At 61.0% G+C, this 24,925-nt stretch overlaps 1 protein-coding gene across 3 annotated transcripts in view; it reads left to right on the forward strand.

Moving 5' to 3' along the window:
* RPTOR (regulatory associated protein of MTOR complex 1) overlaps positions 1-24,925 on the forward strand; it is a 136,580-nt gene that overhangs the window by 13,981 nt on the left and 97,674 nt on the right. For 2 of the 3 annotated variants that reach the window (XM_053659819.1, XM_037157754.2), the window contains exon 2: positions 17,908-18,010. In XM_053659819.1, the coding sequence (XP_053515794.1) occupies positions 17,908-18,010 (103 nt within the window). Of the gene's footprint in view, positions 1-17,907; positions 18,011-24,925 lie in introns of those variants that run through there. The other variant, XM_053659820.1, reaches the window with a different exon arrangement.

The following is a 24,925-nucleotide window of genomic DNA, read 5'->3' on the forward strand; positions in this document are numbered from 1 at the left end:
GCTCCTCTGATTCGACGGTGCTGACGATGGCGAAGCTCAGAAGAGCCTGAAACCCTCCGCTGGGTGTGTATTGATCTATTGCTTATTTATTGAAGTATATTTTATTGGTTTTGCTGTTACAGTTGACCCGTGTTTTCTTCCCTTTCTCCCCCTCAGCCCCACCAGCACCCCCACGTGTGTCTAAAACACGCGGGCCGATGGGGAAGCGCGTCTGGACAAGGCTGTTTAAAATGCGCGGGGGCGTCTGCGGCTGCAAGTCCTCAGCCGGGTTTTGGCCCCTTCCTCTCCTTCTCCGCCCTGGGGGTTGGTGCCCGAGGGCATGAGGGTCTGCCTGCTCCCCCTACAACGCCCCCAGGAGGCACGGCCCGCTGGGGGCCCGGCTTCCACAGGAGCGTCACCTCTCGGTTCCCTGGTCTGTGCCGCCTGGGCTTCTGGACTTCACCCCTGTCACCTGCCCCTCGGGTGGGCTCGCTGCCCCTCGGGTTCCACCTTGTACTTTCGGACCCCCGGACAGCCCCTCGGTGCGATGAAGGGACTGCAACGCAGAGGGGAGCGCGGCGCCTGGCCCCTTGGCCCCGGCCGCCCCTCCCTGCGTCCCCCACCCGTATTCGCCCTTCCTCTGTCGCCCATTGACGGCTCCGAGCCTTCAGTGGTGCCCAAGGTGTGAGGCGACCTTTCCAGTCCCGCACATCGGCGTATTATTTTTACCAGAGTAATTTTAGAAATGGAGTTGATTTTGGGGGGCTAGCGAGGGTGGGAGGGGTTGAAACGTGCTGCTCACGTCCGTGTGCGGCACCGGTGAGTAAGGGGATCAGCTGTCGGAGCAGCGTTACCGTGGTAGCATGACCCCGTTCTTTTGCCTTCTTTGAGTTTTTGCTGAGATCGTGTCAGGCTTCGTTTCGTCAGCCCCCCGCGGCCGTTCGCTCTGCGGGTGAGGGCGGGAGGGGCGGCTGCCGCCCCCGGTGTCTGAGCTGCGGCTCGGGCAGCAACTGCGGTGAAATATAGTAAGTGGTGTTTCTGCTAAATTAAAAATACAGGAAGGCCGAATTCACTGAGTCATTGAACTAAAATGAGGTTAATAAAATAGGAGTCCGAAATTTATAGCACGTTAACTTGCATATAAATTGTCATAATTTTAAAAAATGGTATTGCTGTTTTGTGTTGCAGGGTTGTTTTATTTCAGGCTTTCCACTTACTCCCACAAAATTATGCCCCCGCGTGACAGAGGGTGACAGGGTTAGGAGTGATGTGGCTGTTGACAGGCGCCGCACACACGCACACACGTGCACACACGTGATCCCAGCAGAGACACGCCCGCCTGGCAGACGGGTGGGCCGCCGCCTCCACCCGGCTGGTGTGGGGGGGCCCTGCTGGGGCCCAGGGTGCCTGCTCCAGGAACACCAATTCCCTTCCTCCCGTAGTTCGTAGTTTTACTAGTTTTACCTTTTAACATCTTTGTGCTAGTACGAAAGCCATTTTATAGCAGATTTGAAAAACAGAAGAAAAGGGTAATAATAATGAAATAATACTGCAAGCTACTTGAGCGGCTTTTGGAGTCTCCTTCCTGTCATTTTCACGCCTGTCTGTGGTTACCTCGTTGCCACGTGATCTGCACAGAGTCTCCCGTTTGCGTGCCCAGCCTCACCTTGTGGCCTGCAGTCCTTCCGTGCTGTCAGACGCTCCTGGTGAGTGTCCGGCGGCCCCTCGAGCAGCGGCTTTACTCCCCTGCCGCTGCATCGGTTCGTGTGGTTCCTTCCCCGTGTTGTGACTCGTGTCTTCAGTGGGAATCCTGGAAGTCGGGTGACCCGGTGGGGGGGGTGTCCGGCCCCTTTGCCCGTGGGTCAGTGCACGTTCACTGGCGTGGCCCTGCCTGGAGGAGTCCTCCCCGGCCCTGGAGCGGCTGCTGGTGCCTGTTCTGCACTGCGGGTCTTCCTGGGCCCTTTCCTCTCCCAGCTCCTGTTGCTGTGTAAGGGGGGGCACGGGGGCGCGGCCTGAAGCCAGGTGGCTACACCTGCATCACAGTCACCCGCCCGGCCCCTGCCTCAGTTTCCACGTCTGAGGCAGACGCAGCGTTGCCTCGCAGGGCCGCTGTGAAGGGGGCTTGTTTGCACCCAAGGAGCCTCACACACGCCATCGCCGTGCCAGTCGCTGCGGTTCTGAGTGTGGATCTCATCCCAACGTGCCTCACAGAGCAGAGCTGGGCCGCACCGGACACGGTGGCTCCGCCGGGCAGACCCGAGTTACCCAGCACCAGGGTCTTTCTGCAGGATTGTGGGTCCCTGCGGCCGCCAGCCCTGCCGAGGAGGCTGCCGGACAGAGGCCGCGCAGGGCGGTCGCCCCCCTCCGATTTTGTTTTGTCCTGAACGCAGTGTCCCTGCTAAGTCAGAAAGGGGAGCGGATTAGCGTCCGAGTTGCACGTAATGGGCTTTGTTTTTTTTTGGTTGGGGTCTCACTGGGAGCCACAGAGAAATGGCCGACCCATGGGTTCGGGCAGCTGTGGGCTGCTGATTTTTCGTTGCGCTCTTAACTCAGAACTCAGAGGAGCTGAAGAAATGTGCAGCGAACATGTAGGACATTGAGCCTCGACAGGGTGACTCATAGTCACTGCCTTCGAGACGAGTGGGGCTGTGGTGGGGCGGGCGCTGTGGCGTCTCCTGACCCCCTGGGGCTGCGTGGGGACCCTGGGCCCTCGGGACAGTGAAGTCCCCTCCCAGGGGCCGTGAAGGCCAGAAAGAGTGCGATCCCTTCTCCCAGTGCTGCTGCGTGCACCCCGTCCCAGTGAAGTGACGGGCAGGCTGCTGTTCTGCTGTGCTCCTTTAAGTGTCTTGTGCCTGCGGACGGTTTTCCTTTGCTCTCAGAGAGGAAGGGACACAGAGAAACATCAGTTGGTTGCTTCCCATACGTGCCCGGCCTGGGAATTGAACCCGCAACCCTTTGGTTATGGGACGGTGCTCCAACCCAACCCAGTGAGGCTTGGATTTAGCCCCACACCAGCTGGGGCTTATATTTTCCTTAACTCTTCCCCCCTCCATTTCCTCGTAATTCCCCCTTTCCGAGGACCGGCCGCCTGCAGAGCCTGCGGTCTTGCATCTCCGCCCTCAGTCTAACGTAGGAAAACGTTTCACTGCGAGAAAGTGGGAATTGTGTCGGGACTTGTCCTTAGATCAAGTCTGGTAGCTGGTGAGTCATGGGACTTAATTAAACTAAGTGGTTTCAGACGCCCTGGGACGTTTGCTGACAAGGTGCCGAACCCGAGTTCAAACACTTAGAGCAAAGCACAGATATTTATATCACTTCATGACGTACGGAAGGAGGACGAGCTGGCCACGGCTGGATCCTGTCCCCTGTCCCCTGTCCCCAACTTCTCGTGCTTTCCAGAAGAGAAGGAGGCTGGGCCCCAATGTGAGTGGTCACCGCAGGCGGGGGCAGGGCCAGTGGAGAGGGACTTGCAGTCAGATGGGGCGGCTCTGCGTCTCTAACGCCTCGCGCTGCTCCGGGGGCTGGCTGCTGCTCTTCCTGGTGCCCCGAGGTGCGGAGGGCTGCGGCGTCGCCGGCCACCGCTGCCCTGCCCGCCAGGGCTGCGCGGCCGCCGCATGCCGTCATTGTGGGCACCTGGGTTTACGGGCCTTAAACACTCACATGGCTTAAGGATGGGTGTTCTCAAGGAGAACTTTTATTTAGAGCTATTCACATAGGGTTCAGAAATAAGACCTTAATTATTTTTTTTACTTTATTGATTTGAGAGACAGAGAGAGAGGAGCATCGTTCGCTCTGTGGTTCCACTCATTCACACACTCACTGGTTGCTTCCTGTCGTGCCCTTGTCAGGGATCGAACCCGCAACCTCGGTGCATCAGGATGACGCTCTAACCAACTGAGCCACTCAGCCAGGGCAGAAATGCGGTGTTTTGCAATCTGTAATTGTGAAGAGGACCCCGGAGATTTACTTAATCGGTGATTTTTAGATTGGATTTTAAAATATTTGGATGCCTGTTAAACAAACACTCTAGCGAGGGGAGTTTCGAAACTCGCAGTGGATATGAAGACACTGGTTTGAAGCTTTGGCACACACGTGCGCAGTCTCCTCCGAGGCCGAACACAGGGCACTAAGTACTGCTTTGACGTTGGCTGCGATCCCTCGCCTCCGTCGCGGCTGGGAGCCGGCATTCCCGCATCCATCACCGCGTCGTCTGCCGAGTGTCAGAGGCGCTGCGCAGCAGCAGATGGAGGCCGAGAGGCGGTGTGCGGGGGGGGGGGGGGGGCTCGGGGGACGTCCATCCTTGGTCTCTGGCACGGAGCTGACTGTGCGGTTCAGCAGGGAAGCCATACGTTGGGCCCCCCTCCGCCGCCCAAGGGCTGTTTGTCTCACAGACCGAGCCGCCTGGGGGCGGGAGCCGCACTCGAGGTGTGAGGGATTTCGCTGCACTGAGTCCGTGGAACCGGGTACCGTCCTCCTGCCCTGGTGCCCCTGCTGTGGCAGCCAGGTCACTGCCACAGGGGACCCAGGTGGCCAGAATTCCTCTCCAAAGTGTCCTTTCTGAGCAAGTACCAATTAGAGAATTAAATAGAGGAAGCAGCAGGGGTCTGGCATGGGGGCGCCCTCCTCTGTGCTTCCGGGGAGGCGCCGCAGCTGTCGGGCTGCCCGCCTCGTCACGCTGCCCACCTCGTCACGCCGCCCCCTTGGCCGTGGGGGCCCCTCGCCCGAGCTCCTGGGTGGAAACCGGCAGCAAGGGGACGTCTGTGCCCTGTGCTCAGGAGACCGCAGCTGCTCTGTCGGGGGTTGGCTCCAGGCCGGCCGCTCGTCTCATTTTCCTGAGCTCGGTTCTGTGTCGTCCGGGACTTAGCTCTTTGCTGTGCATCACGCCTGCTCCTGTTCCTCAGGGCGATTTTGATGCTCGCGGCCCCTCCCGCCCCCAGCGCCCAGGGTTCTCCGTGGCCGGTCCCCAGGAGCTGGTGGTGGAGCAGAAACCGAACCGCTCAGGTGCCACTCTGTCTGCGCTTTCGTCACCTTCACACAGTTCCCACCGTGCCACCCACCCGGGGAGGCACGTCAGACACACGAGAGTGAGATGAAGTCCCGATGGCTCCGGGACCGTGGGGGCGGGGCGCCCGCCAGCCTCCGTCAGAAGCACCCGCTCAGGTGGCGCCTGGGATGATGCCTCCCGGGGGTCGTCCTCCTTGTGGTGCGCGTGTGGGCGGGTCGCATGGCACGTTCGTTCCGCATCCCGCAGCCGGGGGTTTCCCGCCCTCGCATATCACGAGCGGTGCTGCTGCAGGTATTCTCACGTACGAGGCCTGTCCGGGAAAAGTCTGGCCATTGTTAATATAAGAGCGGCTTCTGTGACATCGATGTGACCTGGCAGCCAAGGAGAGGGGACTGGAGTGCACGTGCGTGAACAACGACAACGGCACTGTACTGGTCAGTGGGGGCGGCAGACGCCATTGAGTGAGCATGTGGACTGTGGGGCCGTCACAGTGAAAGTGACTGAGTGAGCAGAGCAACGAATCTGCATCGGATTTTGTGTCAAGCATGAACCTTCCTCCGTGGAAACTTGGGCTGGTGCAGCAGCCGCAGCTTTGGCAGCTGGTGACCGGCAGCTTCGGCAGGATGACACGCCCGCTCACACATCACGTCTTGTGCAGAGTTTTTTGGCAAAACCTCGAATCACCCAGGGGAGTCAGCACCACTACTGCCCGGATTTGACGCTCTTTGACTTCTGGCTGTCCCCAAAGCCAGCATCCCCGTAGAGAGGGAAGAGATTTCAGACCGTCAGTGAGATTCAGGGAAATGCGACCGGGCAGCTGATGGCGCTGGGAGGACTGGGTGAGGTCCCCAGGTGCCCGCTTTGCGGGGGCCGGGGCGTCGCGTCCTGTGTGTAGCGTTTCTCGCATCCTCTCCAGGCAGCGTCTGTAGTGTCCGCACTGCATGGCTGCGCAGCTTCTGGGCAGAACACGCGTGTGTGTCTTCACACCCGCACACGCCCAGGACCAGAGAGCAGGCCAACAGGGACACAAACGTTCTGCTCTAGAAGGTGCCACAGACGGCTCTTCCTGCCGCCACAGAGCTCAAGGTCGTCTCCAGGAGTGCACGTGCCAGCCAGGCGGGCCTCACCGCGCTGTGCCTCACAGATGTTGTGCGTTTGAAAAACTGCGGGCAAGACTCGCCACCAGCAACAAGATGGCCACCGCTTTACTGTGGCGTGTCCGGGGTGTGCCCGGAGTGGGCTTCCTCACTGGACCCTTTCTCTCCTCCAGCCTGTCACTCCCAGGGAAAGAACTGTGAGTTTGTTGCCAGTGATAACATTTGGGCTTTTGACTGAAAATCATGGAAAATTTGTATCTGCACCGTGAACCTGTGGAGCCGTGCCCCTCACTCAGCCGAGTGACGGCAGCACAGGGCAGGGCCACCGCCGCTGTGCGCACGGCCACAGGCTTCCGAACGCAGCGCAGAGAACGGGCTGTTTCTGAGAACCCGGCGCTTCCATGGAACCTCCCCCACGCCGCTCTCCTGCCTGCGTTTCCCAGGCGTGGCGGACGCTAATAAACACGGGCTGCGCTTGGTCCCGCGGTGAACGGCCAGGTGGTGAGTGGGCTCCCTTCCCGTGAAGCACTCGGAGTGACAGCCCTGCGGCATCTGTTCTGGTGACAGCCGTCCCCTTTATTCTGGGGCGTGTGTGTCTCGGGAGTTGGAGACGGGTGGTGACGAGAACCTTCGGCAAGAGCCCAGCCAGTGCGGCTGCGCGTGTGCCTGAGAGGCAGAGAGAGAGAGAGAGAGATAGAAAACGTGACCGGCACGCGAACCCGCGCACGCCTGCCCTGTCTGTCACCTTGGTGCGGTGTAGAAGCCCTCAGCCCTGTACTTCTGTCTTTGAGAGTGTATCAGCTTTGGGGGGAAAATATTTATTTATATATTTTAGAGCGAGGGGAAGGGAGGGAGAAAGAGAGGGAGAGAAACATCCATGTGTGGATGCCTCTCATGCGCCCCCTACTGGGGACCTGGCCTGCAACCCAGGCGTGTGCCCTGAGTGGGTACCAAACCAGTGACCCTTTGGTTTGCACGCTGGTGCTCAACCCCCTGGGCCACACCAGCCGGGGCTCAACTTCTTTTTTCAAAGCTATCTTACTGGAATAGTCAGAAGGCCCCACGTTGTGATGCCTTGTTCTCCAGCTCACACCTGTGGAACACAGTCGGGGGCAGTGTGCTGGGTCTCCTGCCTTCCCAGGCAGTGCAGCCCCCTGGCGGCTCGGGAGGGGAGCGTGCTGGGGTTGCAGAGCTTTTGCAGAGCTTTTTAAAGCCTATTCAGTGACTGAGTTGGGGGTGTCTACTCCAGTGTGGCAGTGGGGTTCATGCTGATTTCTGCTCTAAAAAGGAATCGACCCTTAAACCGGCCCCCATTTTGTTTTAAACATCAGGTTTTGTTAGGTGGACAGAGACCTGCAGCAGAAGCAGCAGAAGCCTGGGTCTGCGGTAAGTAAGAGCCGTGGCTCAGCACCGAGCGGCCCTGCATCCAGCCATCGCCCTGGCTGCTGGGGGCGTCTGGCACTCCCACGGGCACTCTCGTTTGGCACTGTGTGTGGTGGACGTTAGAGGGGTCGGCAACCAGGTTAAAAGTAGTTTTGTGCTCTGGGCATCCAGGGTGGGCAAGCACCCCCAAACCGCAGCAGGAGCCTGGGGAGCAGGCTGGGGCTGAATTGGGGGGGGGCAGAGACTGAAGCCTGCAGAGGCTGCCGTGGGGTGGGGGCTGGGGGTGACACCCCACTGGGCCCGAAGAAGCTGAGCCAGGGGCCCCCGGTGCAGGCACCGACACATGTCCAGAGGACACGCGGGGGTGGGGACGGGGACAGGCCACCGGGCTGCTACAGGGCCCGGGCTGCGTCTCTGAGCCACGTCAGCCGTTTTCTAGTGGCGGTTCTGTGTTGGGGCCAGTGGAGGGAAGGGACTGGAGCCCACTGGGAGCCCCGGCGTTGGCGAGGACGCGTGTCCTGGGGCCAGGAATGGGGCGACCAGGAAGAGGCTGAAGCAGAGCGTCGCTGAGAGGAAAACCCAGCGGCTTTGGCAGCTCGTTCAGAAGAAGTGATGGGGTGGGGGGCCCGGGACTGATCACTAAACTGTGTTTTAAAGGTTTCATGTGTTTATTTCTAGACAGAGGGTAAGGGAGGGAGAAGGGCAGAGAAGCACTGACCAGTCGCCTCCCGCACGACCGCAAACCGGGATGGTCCCCTGACCCAGGCCCGCACCCTGACTGGGAATTGAACTGGTAGCCTTTCACGTTGCAGGGGTTTTGCCCGGCCGACCAAACCACACCCATCGGGCTAGAGTCTTCACTCCTTTCCAAGGGACTGCAGTGCGGGAGGGAGCAAATGCGGCCTCCTGGGCCCAGCGCCAGTGGCCAGCGTTGCTTCCTTGGTGTGTGGAGCAGCTCCAACACCGTGGGGCCGCGCAGCTGGTTGGCCCTCGGTGACACTCACATCCGGGTGCCTACGGCGCGAGTCTTTTCGGAGGGTGGCTCAGTGGTCCTGCGAGCTGGCCAAGCCAGTGCTTTTCACGTTCGGCGCTTGCACGTCCAATGCTGATGGAGTCACGCAGAGTCCCAGGGCACTGCCCAGGTCAGTGTCTCCACAAGGCGTCCTGAGTGCAGAGGGGTCTGGCGGCGCCCGCTGGCCTGTGCGCTGGGCAGAGGGGCCCTGGAGAGGCACCGAGGAGCCGCAGTCGCAGTGCACGGGATGCCCTCAGACGGGGTGTCCCGGGGCGTCAGACCCCTCTCCTGGCAGTCTCAGTCTCCCCTGGGGCTGTGGGACATGGCTCTTCTCCCACTGAGAGCGGGTGCCGTGACCGCCTGCCCTCCGAGGCTGGGTTGTGATAGCCGTCCCCAGGTCTGCCGGGGGCTCCTCCCCAGAGCAGCCACCTTGCGGCGAGGAGACCCATGAAAACATGTGGTGCTCCCAGGACAGCCACAGCCACCGCCACCATCAACCCCCAGACGTGGGGCAGAGGAAGCTTCCAGGGGGCCTCGGTGCGAGTCGCCACGGCCTTTGCGTCCTTGACAGCTGACACTTGTGGAGTCTGTGATCATTGCAAAATGGTGTGCCCGCTCTGTGGTGTGGTCACCTGTCGGGGGGGAGGCAACTCGCTGGTTCAGGGCGGACGGGCCAGCCCTGATACCTCAGCCTGGGGACAGGGACACTGCTGGTCACCCAACTGCATTCCTGGGTGGTTCCTGTGCAGCTGCTGTCCCCAAGGGCATGGTCATGGTGCAGTGATAGAGCAGAAGGTGCTCCCGTGTTGCTGCTGATGGCCCCCCAGGTGCCACTGTGCTGCGCACCAGTCACACGGGGCCAAGGCTGGCCCAGCGGTGGGGGCTGGTGCGGGTGCGGCGCTGAGCGCATCCCTCGGGGTCGGAAACACCAGGTTGCGCCTGCGGACCAGTGTCAGGCAGGGGCACGGGCCCCACTTGGCCTCTGGGGTCGGCTCTGTGTCTCTGGGCATCGCCCCTGGCTTCACTCCCATGACCTTCACACCACGGGAAGGGCGAAAGGGTGGCCAGGGCACCAGCACGCCCGCCCCCACCCAGCAGGTGCTCGCACACCTGCTCGCTGTCGAGTGGTTGGGAAGCAGGCGGCGCCGCCCGACCCTCTGGGTTCGGCCCCACGGCCCGGTGCCGCCCTGGCCCCGAGGAGCCCTCCCCACCTGCCTCCCCCAGGGTCAGCCCGTGGCCACCCTTCACCAGCTGTCCGCTGGCTACACGCCAGCACGTGCCCACTGCGCTTGCTCGTGGCCCGCTCGTGGCGGTCTTGATAGTAGTGACTGGTCTTTTCTAGAACTTGGTATTTCAGCACCAACACTGGATTTTGCAGAAGGTCCAGGCTGGTCGGCTTGCCCCTCACACGAGGCCTCGGCAGTCCTGCTGCTCCCAGCCTCCTCCCTGCGCCTGTGTCGGGCTGTGGATGGAAGTATTTTCCTTTGACGTCCTTTCAGAATTTTATTTACTTTATTTTACCTCCTTTAGAGAGGGGGGAAGGGTGGGGGTAAGAGAGGGAGAGAAACATTGATTGGTTGTCTCTCCTTACACACCCCATCTGGGGACCGGCGCCCTGACCAGGGGTCACACTGGTGATCTTTTATCCTGCAGGACGATGCCCATCCCACTGAGCCACCCTGGTCGGTGCTCCTTTGACCTTTGATTTAAGCTAATTTGAACATCACTGTCAGCGATACAGGCTGTGTGTGGGTGGAAATTGTGGGGGAATTAATATACGTGTATTAGTGCACATGCGTAGTTGTACAAATGAAACAATTCAGATTTCCCGGAGAAGAAACATCACCACTGTCCCCCAGACCCAGGGACCCTCGGAGCCCCGCCTCCCAGGAGCCGGCCGTGGTCCTGCCCAGCGCCCGGCCTGGCTGGGCCATTCCCTCCACAGACCCAGGCCCCACGTCACTGCTCCCTGCCTGGCCTGCCGGTTCCATCAGACAGGAAGAGTTCTGAGCCCTTTCTATTTCGTGCATTTCTGGAAGGACCCCTCCCATGTACCCCTCCCTTCCCCGGAGGGAGGACTTACTCGCTGAGGTGTCCCCCAAAACCCCAACCACCTCTGATGCCATAGGCGTTGGGTGAAGATGTTGGAGGTGAATTTTCAGAATCTCTATCAATTGTGCCTTCTTTTCAAGCTTCTGTCCACCACGGGCACATTGGAGCACAGAGTGATGTGGTGGCCCTGGGCTTCTCGGGGAGCGTGGCTGAGGGGCCTCCTGTCACGGGACTCGAGGAGCACATCAGCCTCCTTCCTGGTCTTTGCAGGGCCCCCCAGGGTCACCGCTGGAGTGGTGGAGGGGGGTCCTGGATTGTTGTCTGGTTAGTAAAAAAGCCCGAAGTCCTTCTTACCGCGTGTACCGAGGACCTTGTTCTGACCAGCATGGGCCCCGGGTACTGGGCCTGCAGAGGTGACCAGGCGTGGGCGGACCCGAGCGTGCACGATAGGCCTGCAGCTGGCATCCAGGAGGCCTGCGGGCTGGCCGTGGGGCAGAGCGGGGCCCCGCTGAGGGGACCGGCCCGCCGTGGGGCAGAGCTCTTGCTGCAATTCACATTCGAAACGGTCCCCGGGAACGTCATTCTGCATTGGGTCCTGTGTTTTTAAAGAAAAGAGCGACCCGTGTAAGTGCGCCTGGCAGGCCCGGCTCGGGCTCCCCCGTCACGTCGCTGAGTCGGGAAGCGGGTATTCGCCCCAGCACCGCGCCGTCCTCTTCTTTTTTGTAAATAGTAAGTTTCGCTGGAGTATTAATGGCTTTTATGGCTCCTTCAGGAGTGTTTGATGCTCACCCATGGCCTTCCTGGCAGGACCCCTGCTTTCAGATGAGGTTTTGTGTGTTTCCGCTGCGGCACCCAGGTGTTGGCGCAGCGAGGCCTGCGTCCCTGGGGTGCGTGCGTGACCGGCTGCCATTCCGCAGTCGGAGGAGATGGAGTGTTAAAGAGCATTTTTGGCAAGAATGTGGGGTAGAAATGCACACAGGGCCAGGCAGACTGCTCCCGGCCGGGTCGGTGGCCCCACTGTGGGGCCTTGGGGCTGCGCGTGCCTGATTCATCCTTGGCCACGGGCTGGATGATGGACCGCGGCTCAGTGGGGACAGTCCCTTGAGGACATGTCAGTGTGTGCGGTCACCTTCATCAACACGAGTTTGAGATAAAGGGCAGCGTTGCGGTTTGTTGTTTCACACTGGTGTTCCTTTCCGCCTTTGATGGTGTGCTGTGGCAGTTTCTCCTTCAGAATTCCTCGGAGTAACTGGGTCGTGGGGGAGCTCCCACCTCGTTTGTTAGGGGAGGCTTACTCAGCCTTCCTTCTAAGTGGGTGGCAGACAGAGCCCTGGGCAGCCGGCAGCAGGCAGCCTATGGCCTGCGTGTCCCTGGCTGCAGTGCCTATCTGTGCCCTGCCACTTTGGCCTGCTGCTGGCCCTCTGGGCCCACACTTGGCCCTTCTCTAGGGCCTCCTGCCCCTCCCACCTCTGGACCTGCTGCTCAGGAGGACCGGGGTCCCCAGCACCAGTTTTAGATCTGAATGATTGTGAGGTCAAGATGCTGCTTTTCGTACCTTCGGACTGAGTGTGTTCGGGGCCTGGGAAGCTTCTTGATAGTAGTGACGGTTGGTGATGGTTTCGCTGTGATCCTTTGTCTCCTCTTCCCTCCTTTTCACATGGTCAGCCAGCCCACACGGGACTAGAGGTAAAAGTCCCCTTTGGGATGACAGCCCTGCATCTGTGTGTGTCCTCCGTTCCCTGGTGTGATGACACTGGGTTGGTGATTGTTACGGACGCCTACGTAGATGACATCTCATGGCGATTTTGGCTTCCAAACGTTTTCTTCCCCGAAGAGCCTCAGGAATTCGTAGTTCCACACGTGAGAATCCACACTGGTTACATTAAGCAAGAGAAGGACTAAGAGTCAGACCCTCAGGTGACAGAGACCCCCAGGGGGCTTCTGTAACTGCTGAGCAGCTAGGACATCGGGAGGAACCCAGATGCCCTGTTACCCACCAGTGCCAGGCGCTGCTGCCGCCTCTCAGCCCCAGTGGAGCATGGCCTGGTGGGATTCAGAGCCTGGACTTGGGCAGGTGCATCTGCCTGGAGGAGCACAGGCCGCATGATGGCCCCTTAGCTGCAAGAGAGTCCAGACAAAAATTGCTTCTGTTTTCTACCTTGGAAAGTTAGAATGCACGTGTGGGAAGTCATCAAGACATACCGGTGCAGCCTGTGTTGCCTGCGGTTCGCTGTGGGCATGTTAGTGAGGAGCTTATTACAGAGTTTCAGCCAGGTGAGGCCTTGCATTGGCCTGTGTCTTCCACCTCTGCCCACTCTGCGGCACAGCTGTCGGCCATTCGCTTTGAAGCAAAGGGATCTTCCTTTTTCCGCTGCTCTGGTCCCTCCCCTGCCGCCATGCCTCGTGCAGGCTTGTTGTCTCCCTCCCTCCCTTCTCTTCCATCCCAGGTGGGTGTTAGCAGTGCCACGGGCCCATCTTCCTGAAAACATCTGCTTAGCCACGCTTTTGCCTTGATAATCTTTGTCAGATCCACCTTACCCTCCAGCTGGCGTGGCGGCGCCTTGGCCCAACCCAGAGGCTGGAGGGAAGAAGAGGAAAACAGCCCTCCTTGTGTCCCGGGACTTCTGGGTGTCTCGGCCAGCACAGCCCGGAGCTCCGCACAGTGGGTGTACCCTGGGACTGCCCAGCCTCACGATGGGGAGGCCGGAAGGAGCAGCTCCGTCCCTGACGACACTGTGGCTCTGCTTTCCATTTGGGTCATGAGGCAGTGGCTCTGCCTCTTGTCAAGTCAATCAAGTCTCTAAAACAGCTCTGAAGCCAGCCCATGCGTCGACGGGGAAGTCTCGCCATCCCTGTGGAAGGCGTCTTGGTGGTGGGCTTGGTCTAGTGTCCTCCTGGATGGGTGGAGGACCCAGGTGGCGGACAAGTCCTCGTGAGTTATGGGGCTCCTGCGGGTTGGGTGGCAGCGCTGCTCGGAGGGGGATGTGTCTCTCTGGGCCGGCTGTGGGGCGCGTCACCTGTATTCCTCGCCGCCCTCCTCACTGTTGCCTTGGTTACTGGTCTGAGCTTCAGCTAACCGGATGAGTTATTTTCTTCTTCAGAGTGTGATATAAAAATTGTATATACGTGCACACATGCATAAAAAACCCTCAGCAGTTGTGATGACGTTTTGTTGCTTCCCCGTGCTTCTAGAAGTCACACGTGTTCATGGTGGAACACTTGAAAACACAGACACGGAAGGGCCGGGGAAAGCAGAGGCGAGGAAGAGGCACCTGCGTTTTCTGCCCTCAGCAGCCAGTGGCGCCTGAGACACCTCGTGTGCCTGTCCTGTGTCCTCCAAACGTGTGTCCTGTGTCCCCGTATGTGGAGTGGTAATGACGGACGTGGAGCCGCAGGCTCTCTCACCCGGGTCCTGTGTCCCAGGAGGTGCCCCACTTGCTCGGTGGCTTTCCCGAGAAGCGGCTCACACCACACAGCGCACCCGTTTGCCGGCGGAGCCCTTCCCCTCCCCAGAGCCCCATGCGGCCGGGGGGCGGGTTCCTGAATCCGTGGTGCTCGGCCTCGAACCCCTGCGGCTGCTTCCCCCGCCCTTCGTGTCTCTGGCTCCCGTGGGAGAGTTTGCCGCGTTTGGACTTCCCATCGAGTTCCTGATAATTAATTTGCATGTGTGTGCGTGTCTGGTTTTTATATTCTGTATTCCTCCGAGACAAATACATTCCCTCACACACACTTTTTAGGTGAAAAGATCGAATAGTTAACTGGATGCACCCGCGTGCACACGCGGTCTGTCCAGAAAGGGCCACTGCGCAGTGTGAAGAACGGAGACTTGTTCACAGAGACACGGAATACGAGAAACGCTGCACACGGGACGGTGACGCCTCGGTCCCCTTCAGAGTGGGCACCTGGGGACCTCGGTCCCCTTCAGAGTGGGCACCTGGGGACCTCGGTCCCCTTCAGAGTGGGCACCTGGGGACCCCGCGCAGTCCTGCCGGTCGCCGGAGGCCGCCCTGCTGTGCTTTCCTGAATCTCGTCGATGGTCTGAAAGCTCTTGCCTTTCAAAGGGACTTTAGTTTTGGGAAAAGCCGGAAGTTCTTCCGATCTCAATGATAAATCTTTGCACACATTTCTTCAATTTGCTTCTCAAACCAGGGCCCGCGATGGGGAGGGAGCGCTGTGTGCCCTTGGGGAAGGCGGCAGCGGGCTGGGCCTTTTCTTTCCCCAGCGCAGCGGAGAGGGGCCTCCGTCCCTTCCCTTCCCTCAGGCCGTTTGATGGGGCTGGGTGGTCTCAGAGAGCAGTGACACTCAGACAGAATTTGGTCTCAGAAAAGAGTGCGCAGACCTGAACGAGGCTCCTGGCTCGCGGCGACCAGCTGAGCCCAGGAGCCCCAGGCTGCACCCTCCTTCCCAGGCCCCGTGGACGCGAGCAGAGGGATACCTGGTGCCAGTGCCCTCCTTTGCTGCTGCGGAGGAGGCTCTGATTTTGTGTCAGGGTTTGGCGGGAAAGCTCCATTTGATGTGTTTCTTGCTGGTTTATCGCCTCCTTGTGTGTAGCAGTCTTTGGGGTAGGAGCTGGAGGTGCACCCGCTTTGCCTGTATCCAACAACCCCTGCCCCCGCCCGCCCAGTACATCTACTCTGTCTGCTGTGGTTCCACTTTCTGACTTTGTCTATAAATTATGCATCCGTGCAGCTTCGACTGAGCTCCAGGTTTTCACTGGATGCTCTGACTCTTAATGAGAGAGGCTGGGAATTGGGTGGCTGTGCTTCCGAAAAGCGGGGACAGTGGCAGTTGTGGCAGAGATGGCAAGCCCGCCTGCTTTCCAGTCCCCTTCTGCTCAGCTGGAGTGCTGGGCTGGCGGGCAGGAGTCGAGCTCTTGGGAGGGGACGGAGGGGGAGTGAGCCTGGCTGGGCTCCCTGGGGCTTCTCCACCCTGCCTCACACCGGGCAGGCCGTGCCGGTCAGCCTGGCGTTCCATGTCTCGGGGTGGCCGTGGCGCTTCCTCGACTGCCTTTTAAAAGTGTGTAGTTTGTCACGTCAGCTCGGTGGGAGGAAGCGAGTAAAGGAACCTGTGTGACTGTTTTGAATTCTTCAGTAACAGGCGCCAATGTCTTGGTGATTGGCGAGGTGACCTGCACTGGGGTGGAAGGGCGTCCATAGTCCAGGCCCACAGGCCCCACCTGCTGCCGAGGGCCTGCCAGCACCGCACGCTGGGAGGTCTCCCAGCTCGTGCTGGGACAGGGCTCAGCGGTGTCCCCCCCTGTGGGGGCTGCCGTGCTCCCAGCACTGGCCTCCCCTGGGTGTCACGTGAAGCGCGGGGTGCGGGCCATGTCATCCTTTCAGAACCCCAAGAAGCTGCATTTCCAAACACCCTGTCCCCAGCCTCTCCATCCAGTGACCGAGGTGACGGCCAGGTTTCTGGCTGGGCCCAGAACCGTAAGGCAGCATGCTGCCTGCCTGCGGGGGGACAGACCCTCAGACACCACTGCGCCCTGGCTGACACGTCTGAGGTCGCATGCTCTGGGTGGTCACTCGCAGCTTTCCAGTTTTCGGAATGGTGCTCTTTGCAAATTCCGAGTTAACCTCTGGGGGTGGCTTCTGCCCTCTTTAGTGACACTGCACTGCAGAGAGATGTGTCAGGCCCAGAACGGTTATTGTGTGTGTGTTGTTACGCAGGTTTTGGCACGTTGAGTTGATAGCCCTTACATTTTCTTAGTGCTGTAGCTGTGTTACTAAAAAACGTTAATGCAGAGGTTTTGGAATGAGGTTTCCACAGAAATGAGGATAAAACACTGAAGAGATGCTCCGGGGTGCAGCGGAGAGTTTAAAGCTCTCCACCTTGGAAGCTAGGCCGTTACTGCGCGGCTCCGCGGGGAGCGAGCTCGAGGCACTTGGGAGGCACAAGGCTGTGCGAGGACGCGTCTTCTGTCGGCCGTCGCACCTAGTCGGTCGCCAGGTGCAGGACAGACACGTTCTTGTTCTTGTGCCCGTGTGTTCTTGACATTTGTTTCTTTGTTTATAAGAGTGTATTTATTTTTAGACAGAGGGGAAGGGAGGGTTTGAAAGAGAGGGAGATGAACGGTCGGTGTGTGATTGCCTCCCACGTGGCCCCCACTGGAGACCTGGCCTGCAATCCAGGCCTGTGCCCTGACTGGGAATCGAACTGGTGACCCTTTGGTTTTCAGGCTGGTGCTCAAAATCCACTGAGCCACACCAACCGGGGTTGTTCCTTGTTTTCTTATAAGGCATGGTGCAGGGTGTCCAGCGAGGTGTGTCTGTGTAAGCAGGAGTGAGTGCGTGAGCCCCTCTGTCCTTGTACCCAGAGTGCGTTTCACGTCACAGCTGCCGATGGAGGGCCGGGCAATCTGTGCCCCCGCCTTCATTTAAAGGGCCCGCGGGTCTGTGTGTGGAGTCTCCTGAGCTGCGGTGCGGAGCCTGGACCTTGAGGCTGGGCGGGGTCCTGGGGCGCCTTGGGGCACGGGTGCAAGGTGGTGAGAACAGACGCTGCAGGGGCGTGGAGGAGGCAGGACAGAGAAGGTGGCTCGGGTCTGCAGCAGGTGCTGGGGCACAGGAGCAGGCCGGGGAGCAGGGGAGGCTGCCCTGGTTGAGGCGCCATGTGCCCAGCCCGTGGGCGCTTTCGTTTCCGTTATTTGCCCCTGCACCTAAAGGCGGCTCCAGGAAGCAGGGACTGGGGTCTGGCCTGCGGTCAGGAAGCATTGCCGGGCCTGTGAACGAACGCAGGAGGAGGCCCGGACTCCCGGCCTGGGCCCTCCAGGTCTCCGGCCCACATTTCCCAGCTGACGGGTGCTGGGGGGGCTGGCGTGCAGGACGGTGTCTCGGTGACGGGCCCGAGGCTGTGGCGTGTCCAGCACCTCAGGGCGTAAACAGCAGGCTGGGGGGGGTCTGTGGCCGCCCACAGCCTGGGTGCAGGGTCTGATACGCACAGACTGTGTGAAACTAATCAGGAGAAGCCGCTGATGTCAGTAAACAGTGGCAGTATAAACATGAGTAGAAACCCCACAAAGTACAGGCGATGCAAGGAGCACTACGAATGTCAGCCAAATCAATGTATTTTCCTCTCGTTAAACAAGTGACGACCTTACGTCACGAGTGTGCATGTGTGCAGAAGCCCCGCCGGCGGACGGCCTGGCAGCGTGTTGCGAGCGCCTTGCAGTGTTTACGCTTTGGATCCACTTCTTTCTGGAAATGTGTCAGAAGGAAGCCTGAGAAAGGCCTCTCCTGCCATCTGCCCGCCAGGCTCTGAAACGGCTCGAGGAAGTTGCTCACGGAAGCACCTGGCAGCACAGGTGGCGGAGGCGGGGCTGCAAGCCGGCGCCCATGGCTTCGGTCCTGAAAGGTTTGTTTCTTCTGTCGTGTTTGCAGATGAAGACCGTCAGTGTGGCCTTGGTGTTGTGCCTGAATGTCGGCGTGGACCCCCCGGACGTGGTGAAGACCACCCCCTGCGCGCGGTTAGAGTGCTGGATCGGTAAGTCCTGAGGGTCCCTGCACAGGGCCCTTCCTGCCCCCATGAGCTCTCCGACCCCGACGTTACCTGGGTGCGCTCACCTGGGATTTATGGTGGAGAAAGTCTCTCACAGAAAACCAGTGGAAGCATGGTCGTCAAACTCCATGACCTTCTCCTTTCAGTTCGCCCCACACCTGGCACCTAAGAGTCGCTCTCGATGCTCAAAAGCTAGAGCAACAGACACCTGCATGCAGGTGCCTCCCTCCCGCAGTGAGGTGGCCTGTCTGTCCCCCTGAGACACTACCCAGTTTGTGGTCACCGTCCCTCTGAGCGACTCCAGTGCAGTGCCGACCGTGAGCGGGGCGTGTGCCTGGCCTGCCCCTGTCTCCGCCCCCAGGACGCGAGCGTCAGGCCTCACCATGAAGGACCACGTTAGCCGGGGTTTTTAGATGCCTTTTATACGGCGAGAAGTTCCTGTCTATTTTTAGTTGTTCTGAGTTTTTGTCAAGAATCAGTGTTGACTCTTACAGACGCTTTCTCGGCAGCTGTTGAGATAATCACCTGGCTTTTCTTTCCGGTCTGTTGATGTGGCGAATTAGATCGATTCCCTTCGGCTTGCAGAGCCAACCTCGAGTGCCTGGGGCAAACCCCACTGTGTCTACGGCCTCCTCTCTGCACCGCTGCCGGAGACGCCCGTGCTTGGTTAAGGAGCTTGCTCTCTGTTACGAGGGCCGTTGGTCTGTAGTGTTCTTTTATCCCAACATGTTTGTTTGATTTTGGTACCAAGATAAGTTTGGCCTTATCAAACATTAAAGATGGGAGTTCAAAGTATTCCCATCTTTTCTGTTCAATGGAGTGTGTATATTTGAATTGGGTTTGTTTCTTCTCTAAATTTTGGGGTGAGTTATCAGTGAAGCCACCTCGGTGTGGATTCTCCTTTCCTTCCACTGCTGGTTTATTCCACTTTCTCCCATTGGCAAGACCGGGGACCCCCCGTCTTGCTCGGCGGTGAGCACGAGCAGACACTCCCTTTATCCACCTGAAGGAAAAACACAAGTTCCGCTCTGGTCAGAACTGTGCGGACAGGGCTCGTTTTCCACTTTGCCCGCCCGCCTCGCTCTTCCGGGGGCGTCTCCGGGCACCAGCCCTGCGCGCAGCCCCCTCGCCATCAGCGCAGGCCCCGCCCCCACGCCCAGTGGCAGCCACTGTCATCCGTGGCCGCCGCCCTGGCTCTCCACCATCTCCCGGTGACCATGCTGCTGGGAATCGACTTCTTTTCTGTGGCGGCTTTTGTGTACTTACTTTCAGAGAGAGGGGGACCGGGAGGGAAACACGGCGTGCGAGGGAAACAGCAAGTGGCTGCCTCTCGCTCTCCCCCCACCGGGGGCCTGTGCCCTGACCGGGAATCGACCCTGCGACCCCTCAGTCCGCAGGCCAGCTCTCAACCCACAGAGCCACAGCAGCCGGGTGGAGACTGACTTCTGGTCAGCCAGCACTGACGGTCCCCACTTCCTTCACGCCTTGTCACAGCCGAACGAATCCGTTGCTTTCTCCTGCCTCCCTCTACAACTCTCAGGCGGGGTTTTACTCGGCAAGGCCCTGCCGGTGTGCGGCGGTGTCTGCCACACGCGGAGGCCTGGCTCCTGCTGGGCTTTCTAGGGGTGCACCCCCAGCCCCCACCAAAGAAGAGAAACCGGAGAAGCCTCGCTGGTCAGCACTTGTGGGGCAGCGACAGTGAACGTGAAGAGGATTCTTGACTTCCTGTGTGAAAGATGTGGCAAACAAATATGGTTTTAATATTGTGTTTTTAAAGTTTTTCTGCAAAAATTGTTCTGCAGTGATTTTAGTGGATTTTGGGTTCAGAGGGCACATTGCCTCACAGGGAAGACCTTCCACTTGGCCTTTATTGGGGGGGCTGGCCGTGGCCACGGCGACTTTGACAGTAATGGCGCGAGAAGACAAGGACCTAGAGATTTGATTCAGTAAGTTTTCAGTGGGATTGAGCAGTCTGCAGTTTAATATTAATTTTGAAAAAAAAATCGGCAGTCACCAGTGCATTGTGAAACGGGGTCGCCCCTGACTCAGCAGAGAACGGGCTGTGGAAATGTCGCCCGGCCCCCGAGTCCTTTCGCGTGTGACGTCCTGCAAAGGACAGCCTCTGTCCCCCAGCACTGGGAGCCGGCCCGACACTCCACCTCGCAGGCCTCCGGCGTGTGCGGGCGTGTGCGGGCGTGCGCGGGCGTGCGCGGGCGTGTGCGGGCGTGCTGCCGGTCCCCAGGGAGTCCTTCACGGCCCGAGGACCCAGCTGTGTCTTGTTCAGCCTGGAACTGGCCCTCGGCCTTTCTGTGGCCTCTGCGACCTTGACGTCCAGAAGGTTGCCGGCTGCCTGGGTCGAGGCCGTTGCTGGCGAGGCCTCCAGGTCACACGTCATGTGTGCCTCTTGGGCAGGAGCATCACAGAGGATGTCGGCCTCCTCCCGCATCCTGTTGGGGCGTGGGGCTGACCGCCCCACTGAGCACGCGGGAGCCCAATCGGCCTTCCCGCGAGTGTGCAGTTTTGGAGGCTGTGCTGGGGGCCTGCGCGAGCACCACTGTCCCCCCCGCCTCGCAGCTGGCTTGATGTGAACTCAGGGTGTCCTTTTGACTCCATGGGTGATAATCCGATATTGTCCTCACTTGTCACCTGCGCGGGTTCGTGCAGCCTTTGTCTTGATTCTGTGCTGTTTGGGGACCTCCTCACCCGCCAGCTCGGCTAGTTCTCTGGCCAGGTCGCGGGGACTGGCCCTTTTCCAGGAGCCCAGTACCCTTCAGTGGTGGCCCAGATTCAGAGGCTGTGAGGGTCCTCGTGGAGCTGGGCTGTGGTCGTGCCCGTCCCCGTGGGCAGAATGAGCAAGGCACACACGTGGGCAGCACATACGTCCATGTTCCTGCGCAGTCCTGCTGCATCTGCGCCCCGACCCTTCCAGCCTCTCTGACGGTGAGGATCTTGGTGTCCTCTCCTCCGTGCGCTCGCTGACGTGGGGACCTGTCCTGGCCCTCCCGCACCGGGCCACTTCCCCACAGGCACCGTCCTCCTCTCTGCCCGGCCTGGGCTGCCCCCCGAGGACATGCCTGTCTGCCTGGCTGGTGCAGGTCCCCAGCCCCTGGCCCTGGACCAAGTGCCAGCCCACCCGGCCCTCACAGCTTTGGGATGGTTTACGGGGGGGCCGTTAGCACTTCCCATGCTTCCGCCTCAGGCCTGGCAGCCCCAGGGGTGATGGTGCACCGTGACCAGGTGGAGAGCGGGGCCCAGAGGAGACTGGGGCTGCGTTTTGGGGCAGGCCAGGTGCTTCCGGGATGCCGGGGTGGCCAGGCTCTGGCAGACAGCCGGAAAGGCCGAGTGGTCAAGGGAGGGGCTTGGGGGAGGTCACTGCTGACAAGGAGCAGCGACCAGAGGGTGAGGGTCCGAGCCAGGCCCTGGATGTGACAGAGACCCTTGGGTGCAGAGGTGGGTGGAGGTCGGGCGGTCCTGCGTGCAGAGTTTCAGGTGGCACCGTCACAGCTGGGAGAGCTGGGGGCCAGGTGGGTGGTCGGAGACGGGAGAGCGAAGGCGACCAGGAGGCGGAGGCCGAGGACGAGCTCGGCTGGCAGGCGGGGGACTCGATGGGCTGGTTCCGCCTTCCCCAGACCCGAATGCCGGCAGCACACCGTGGCTCCGGCAGGGTCGGTGCAGTCGGAGCACGTGAACAGACGCTCCCGTGTAGAAGGCGCATCGACACCCTGAGTCTCAGCCCGGTGCGCTCCGTCTCTGGAGACCAGACACTGCGTTCGTCAAGGCCTGTGCCATCCACACTGGCCATGCCTGTCCCCAACTCACCACCCTTCACCCCCTCCTGTGACACCAGCCGAGGACGGCACCTGCCTCTGGGCCCAGCGGGACTCATGAGAAGCGGGCACACGGCTCGGCGCAGAGACGCCTGCCCCCATCCGCACCCCGGCACACCGAGGTGCCAGAGGGACCTGCTTCCTGCGTCTGCCCCCTTCCCGGTGCTCACCCAGAGGAGAGAGGTTGGCAGTGCGTCCCGCCTGGAGGGCTCTCGCAGGGGTCTGCAGGAGATGTGCAACCCACCGGGCCACAGCCGTGCGCCTCGTGCCTCCCCCGAGGCCTGGGAGCGTGGGCGTCTGCCTGGGCCGGGCCAGCGGCTGTGCAGTGAGGCTCACGCCGCAGACATGTCCCACAGCTGTGGAGGTGGTGCCGCTCTGGCCTCTGGGACGAGGGGGGTCGCAGAAAAGGAGACGGACTCCTTTCACTGTGTGTCCGTGCACGTGTGTATGTTGCCCACGCACGTGGCAGGGGCTGCTTCCAGGGCTTGAGCGTCGGTCAGTCGAGGCTCTCCGGCGGGGAGCCGAGCTGCGCAGTCAGGATAAACGGGCAGCCCGCATGCCGGCTCCTGCGCTGACTCCACTCCTGGCGCGCGTGTGGCCTCTGAAGCACCTGCTGCCTCACTGTGGCCACTGCTGCCTCCCTGGTGGCCACTGATGCCAGAGGGGCTCGGACTGCGGTTCTAGCCACAGCCCTCAGCAGCTGCTGGGGACCGAGCTGGAGGTGGCTGTCAGAGCTCCCGGCATTTCCGGACCCTTCCTCCAGAGAACGAGGTGGCTTCTCCATGGAGGTGGCACCGGTCTCTGCCCAGAGGTGCAGGCAGAGGCTGTCCTGGGTGCCAGTGTCAGATGCTGCTACAGCAACACGGGCAGCGCCGCGGACGCCCGAGCGGGCTGCGTGGTGGAGGAGGTGTAGGGCGGGGTCCCGGGCTCCCGGCACAGCCCCGGGCTCAGGGAGACGCAGCGCGTCGCACCGCAGAGGCTGCTGACGACAGAACCTGCAGGCGGTGTGCGGCCACACAACGCAGAGCCGTTAAAAACCGCTTCTGATTTCAAAGTGGCCCTTTGCTGTGTGTGTTTTCTCAATTAAAACTTCCTTGCTGAAGCTCACACGACTAATTAGTGGTAGAGCCCTTCAGAGCCACACGCAGAGAGTCGCTCTCGGTCTGGCGGGTGGCACTCACTCAACACGTCAGGTAGCAGATCCTCGTGGGGTGCCCGGCGTGCGCTCCACTGTCCGTTGTCTGCAGGGGGCGCTGCCTGCTGACTCGGCTGCTCCCGGCCAGTGCCTCCCAGGCAGGGCCGACCCAGGCCAGGAAACGTGGCCAGCGGCCGGCCTCGCCCCCCCCCCCCCCCCGTCCACTCTCTCATCCCCCCAGCCCCCTCCCCCCCCGGCTCATGCCCTTTTTTCTGATTCTCCCGTCGTCTGCATGCAACTCAGGAGGTGCTGCGGGCTCTAAGGGGAGGGGGCGCCCTGGAGGGCCCCTCAGCAGCATCTCTCCGGCTGAGAACAGACGGGGTCCGTGGAGCCCTGTGCCCTGCCCCCTCGAGGACCCTCGGGGACCGGCCGGGGGAAGGCGGGTCCCCGACACCGGCGTGCAGGGAGGGTGGGCAGGACAGTCTTGCGTGAGGACAGCGGGAGGTGACAGGAACACTCCACTCCTCCAGGTGACCCAGGCCAAGCCCCCCCGCCCCGGGACCTTGTGGCTGTGGACCCGGGCACTTGACCAGCTCATCTTCCCTGTGTTGAGGTCAGCGGACGAGTGCCTCTGCCCACCCAGTCCGAGTGTCCTGCACCGTGGAGGGTCTGTGGGAAAGCTGCTGGCGGCAAGGTGGACCCGGGAGACGTGAGAGGCGTCTCGTTGAGACGGGGCTGTGGCTCCAAACGTGTGTTCTGGCTGCCCCCCCCCTGCCCCCATTGGACCGGCGTAGCTGTGGGCAGCACCCACGCAGGAGCTGGGCGTGGTTCGTTGTTGTCTGGTTTAGCCTCGTGCACAGGCGCTAAACGCATCCCCTCAGTTGCCTGTTCTCCCCTCACCTGTCCTCTCCCGCTCGCTACCAGGCTCTGGGAAGGAGCCGTGGGGTTAATGGGCGGCAGGGCCCCCCCTGGATGGGCTGTGACGCCCACTTAATGGGCGGCAGCCTGACAGATGGCCCGTGGCTGCCTGCCCTGCCCTCCCCTGGTGGGCCGGCGCCCTGACCCAGACCGGGGAACAGAGAGGCTGCTGTCGGGTCACTGCCTCCGCAAGGGCTGGGTGCTGGTGAGGCCGGGAGCACAGAGAGTGTGGCCACAGTGCTCTGCAGTGCTGCTCGCCCCCCACAGGCGCTTGCACAGGGAGGGGGCCTCTGGGGGCACAGCTCGGGGCGGGCTGCAGCACAGAGCCTCCCCGACCCGGGGAGCTTCCCCTGGGCGCCCCCCTTTGTCAGGTTCTTTAAGGGCAGACAAGAGAAGTGCCCAGTCGGTGGGCTCCTGGACTGGCCCATTGCCTTTCTGGTGAGGAAGCCACCTCCGCTCTCGTAGTGCAGACTTCGGCCAGTGAGACACAGGGCTCCAGGGAGCGTCCGCACCAGCTCCGGCCTCCCAGGCCCTGGCCGCGCCCAGGCGGTGCCGCGGCTCCTCTGCTCCTGTGCCTCAGTGCGCGCTGCTGCGCCTGCCCCTCCTTTCCTGGCCACTTAGCTCCTGCCTCACCTCCCTCGCTTCCGAGACGGCGGCACTGTCCTTCCAGGATGCAGCAGGGTGAAGGGTGGCGCCTGCGCTCCTGAGTTACAGGCTCTCACAAACACACTGTCCCCTTGCAGATGAGTTAGGCCGGGCTGGCTGTCACCAGTGTCCCTCGGTACCGATGGCCCCACCCTGCAGCAGCCAGTGACCTGGGCCCCCGGGCACAGCCTGGCACCTGCTTTGCAGAGCCTTCGACGGCTTCGATCCTCTCGTGGTGAAGGTCCCCAGATGTAAGCCTGCGCCCAACACATGGGGCATGGCCGTCGTCACCACTGCCACCCGTCCCCGCGCCTTCCCAGAGCCACGCTCTCACCGAGCCCTTTCTGGTCCCCACGGGAGACTTCCCTGCAGTGA

The sequence above is a fragment of the Artibeus jamaicensis genome, unplaced genomic scaffold, assembly GCF_021234435.1.
Source record: "Artibeus jamaicensis isolate MK-2021 breed Jamaican fruit bat unplaced genomic scaffold, CSHL_Jam_final contig_2259, whole genome shotgun sequence".
Taxonomy (NCBI): Eukaryota; Metazoa; Chordata; class Mammalia; order Chiroptera; family Phyllostomidae; genus Artibeus; species Artibeus jamaicensis.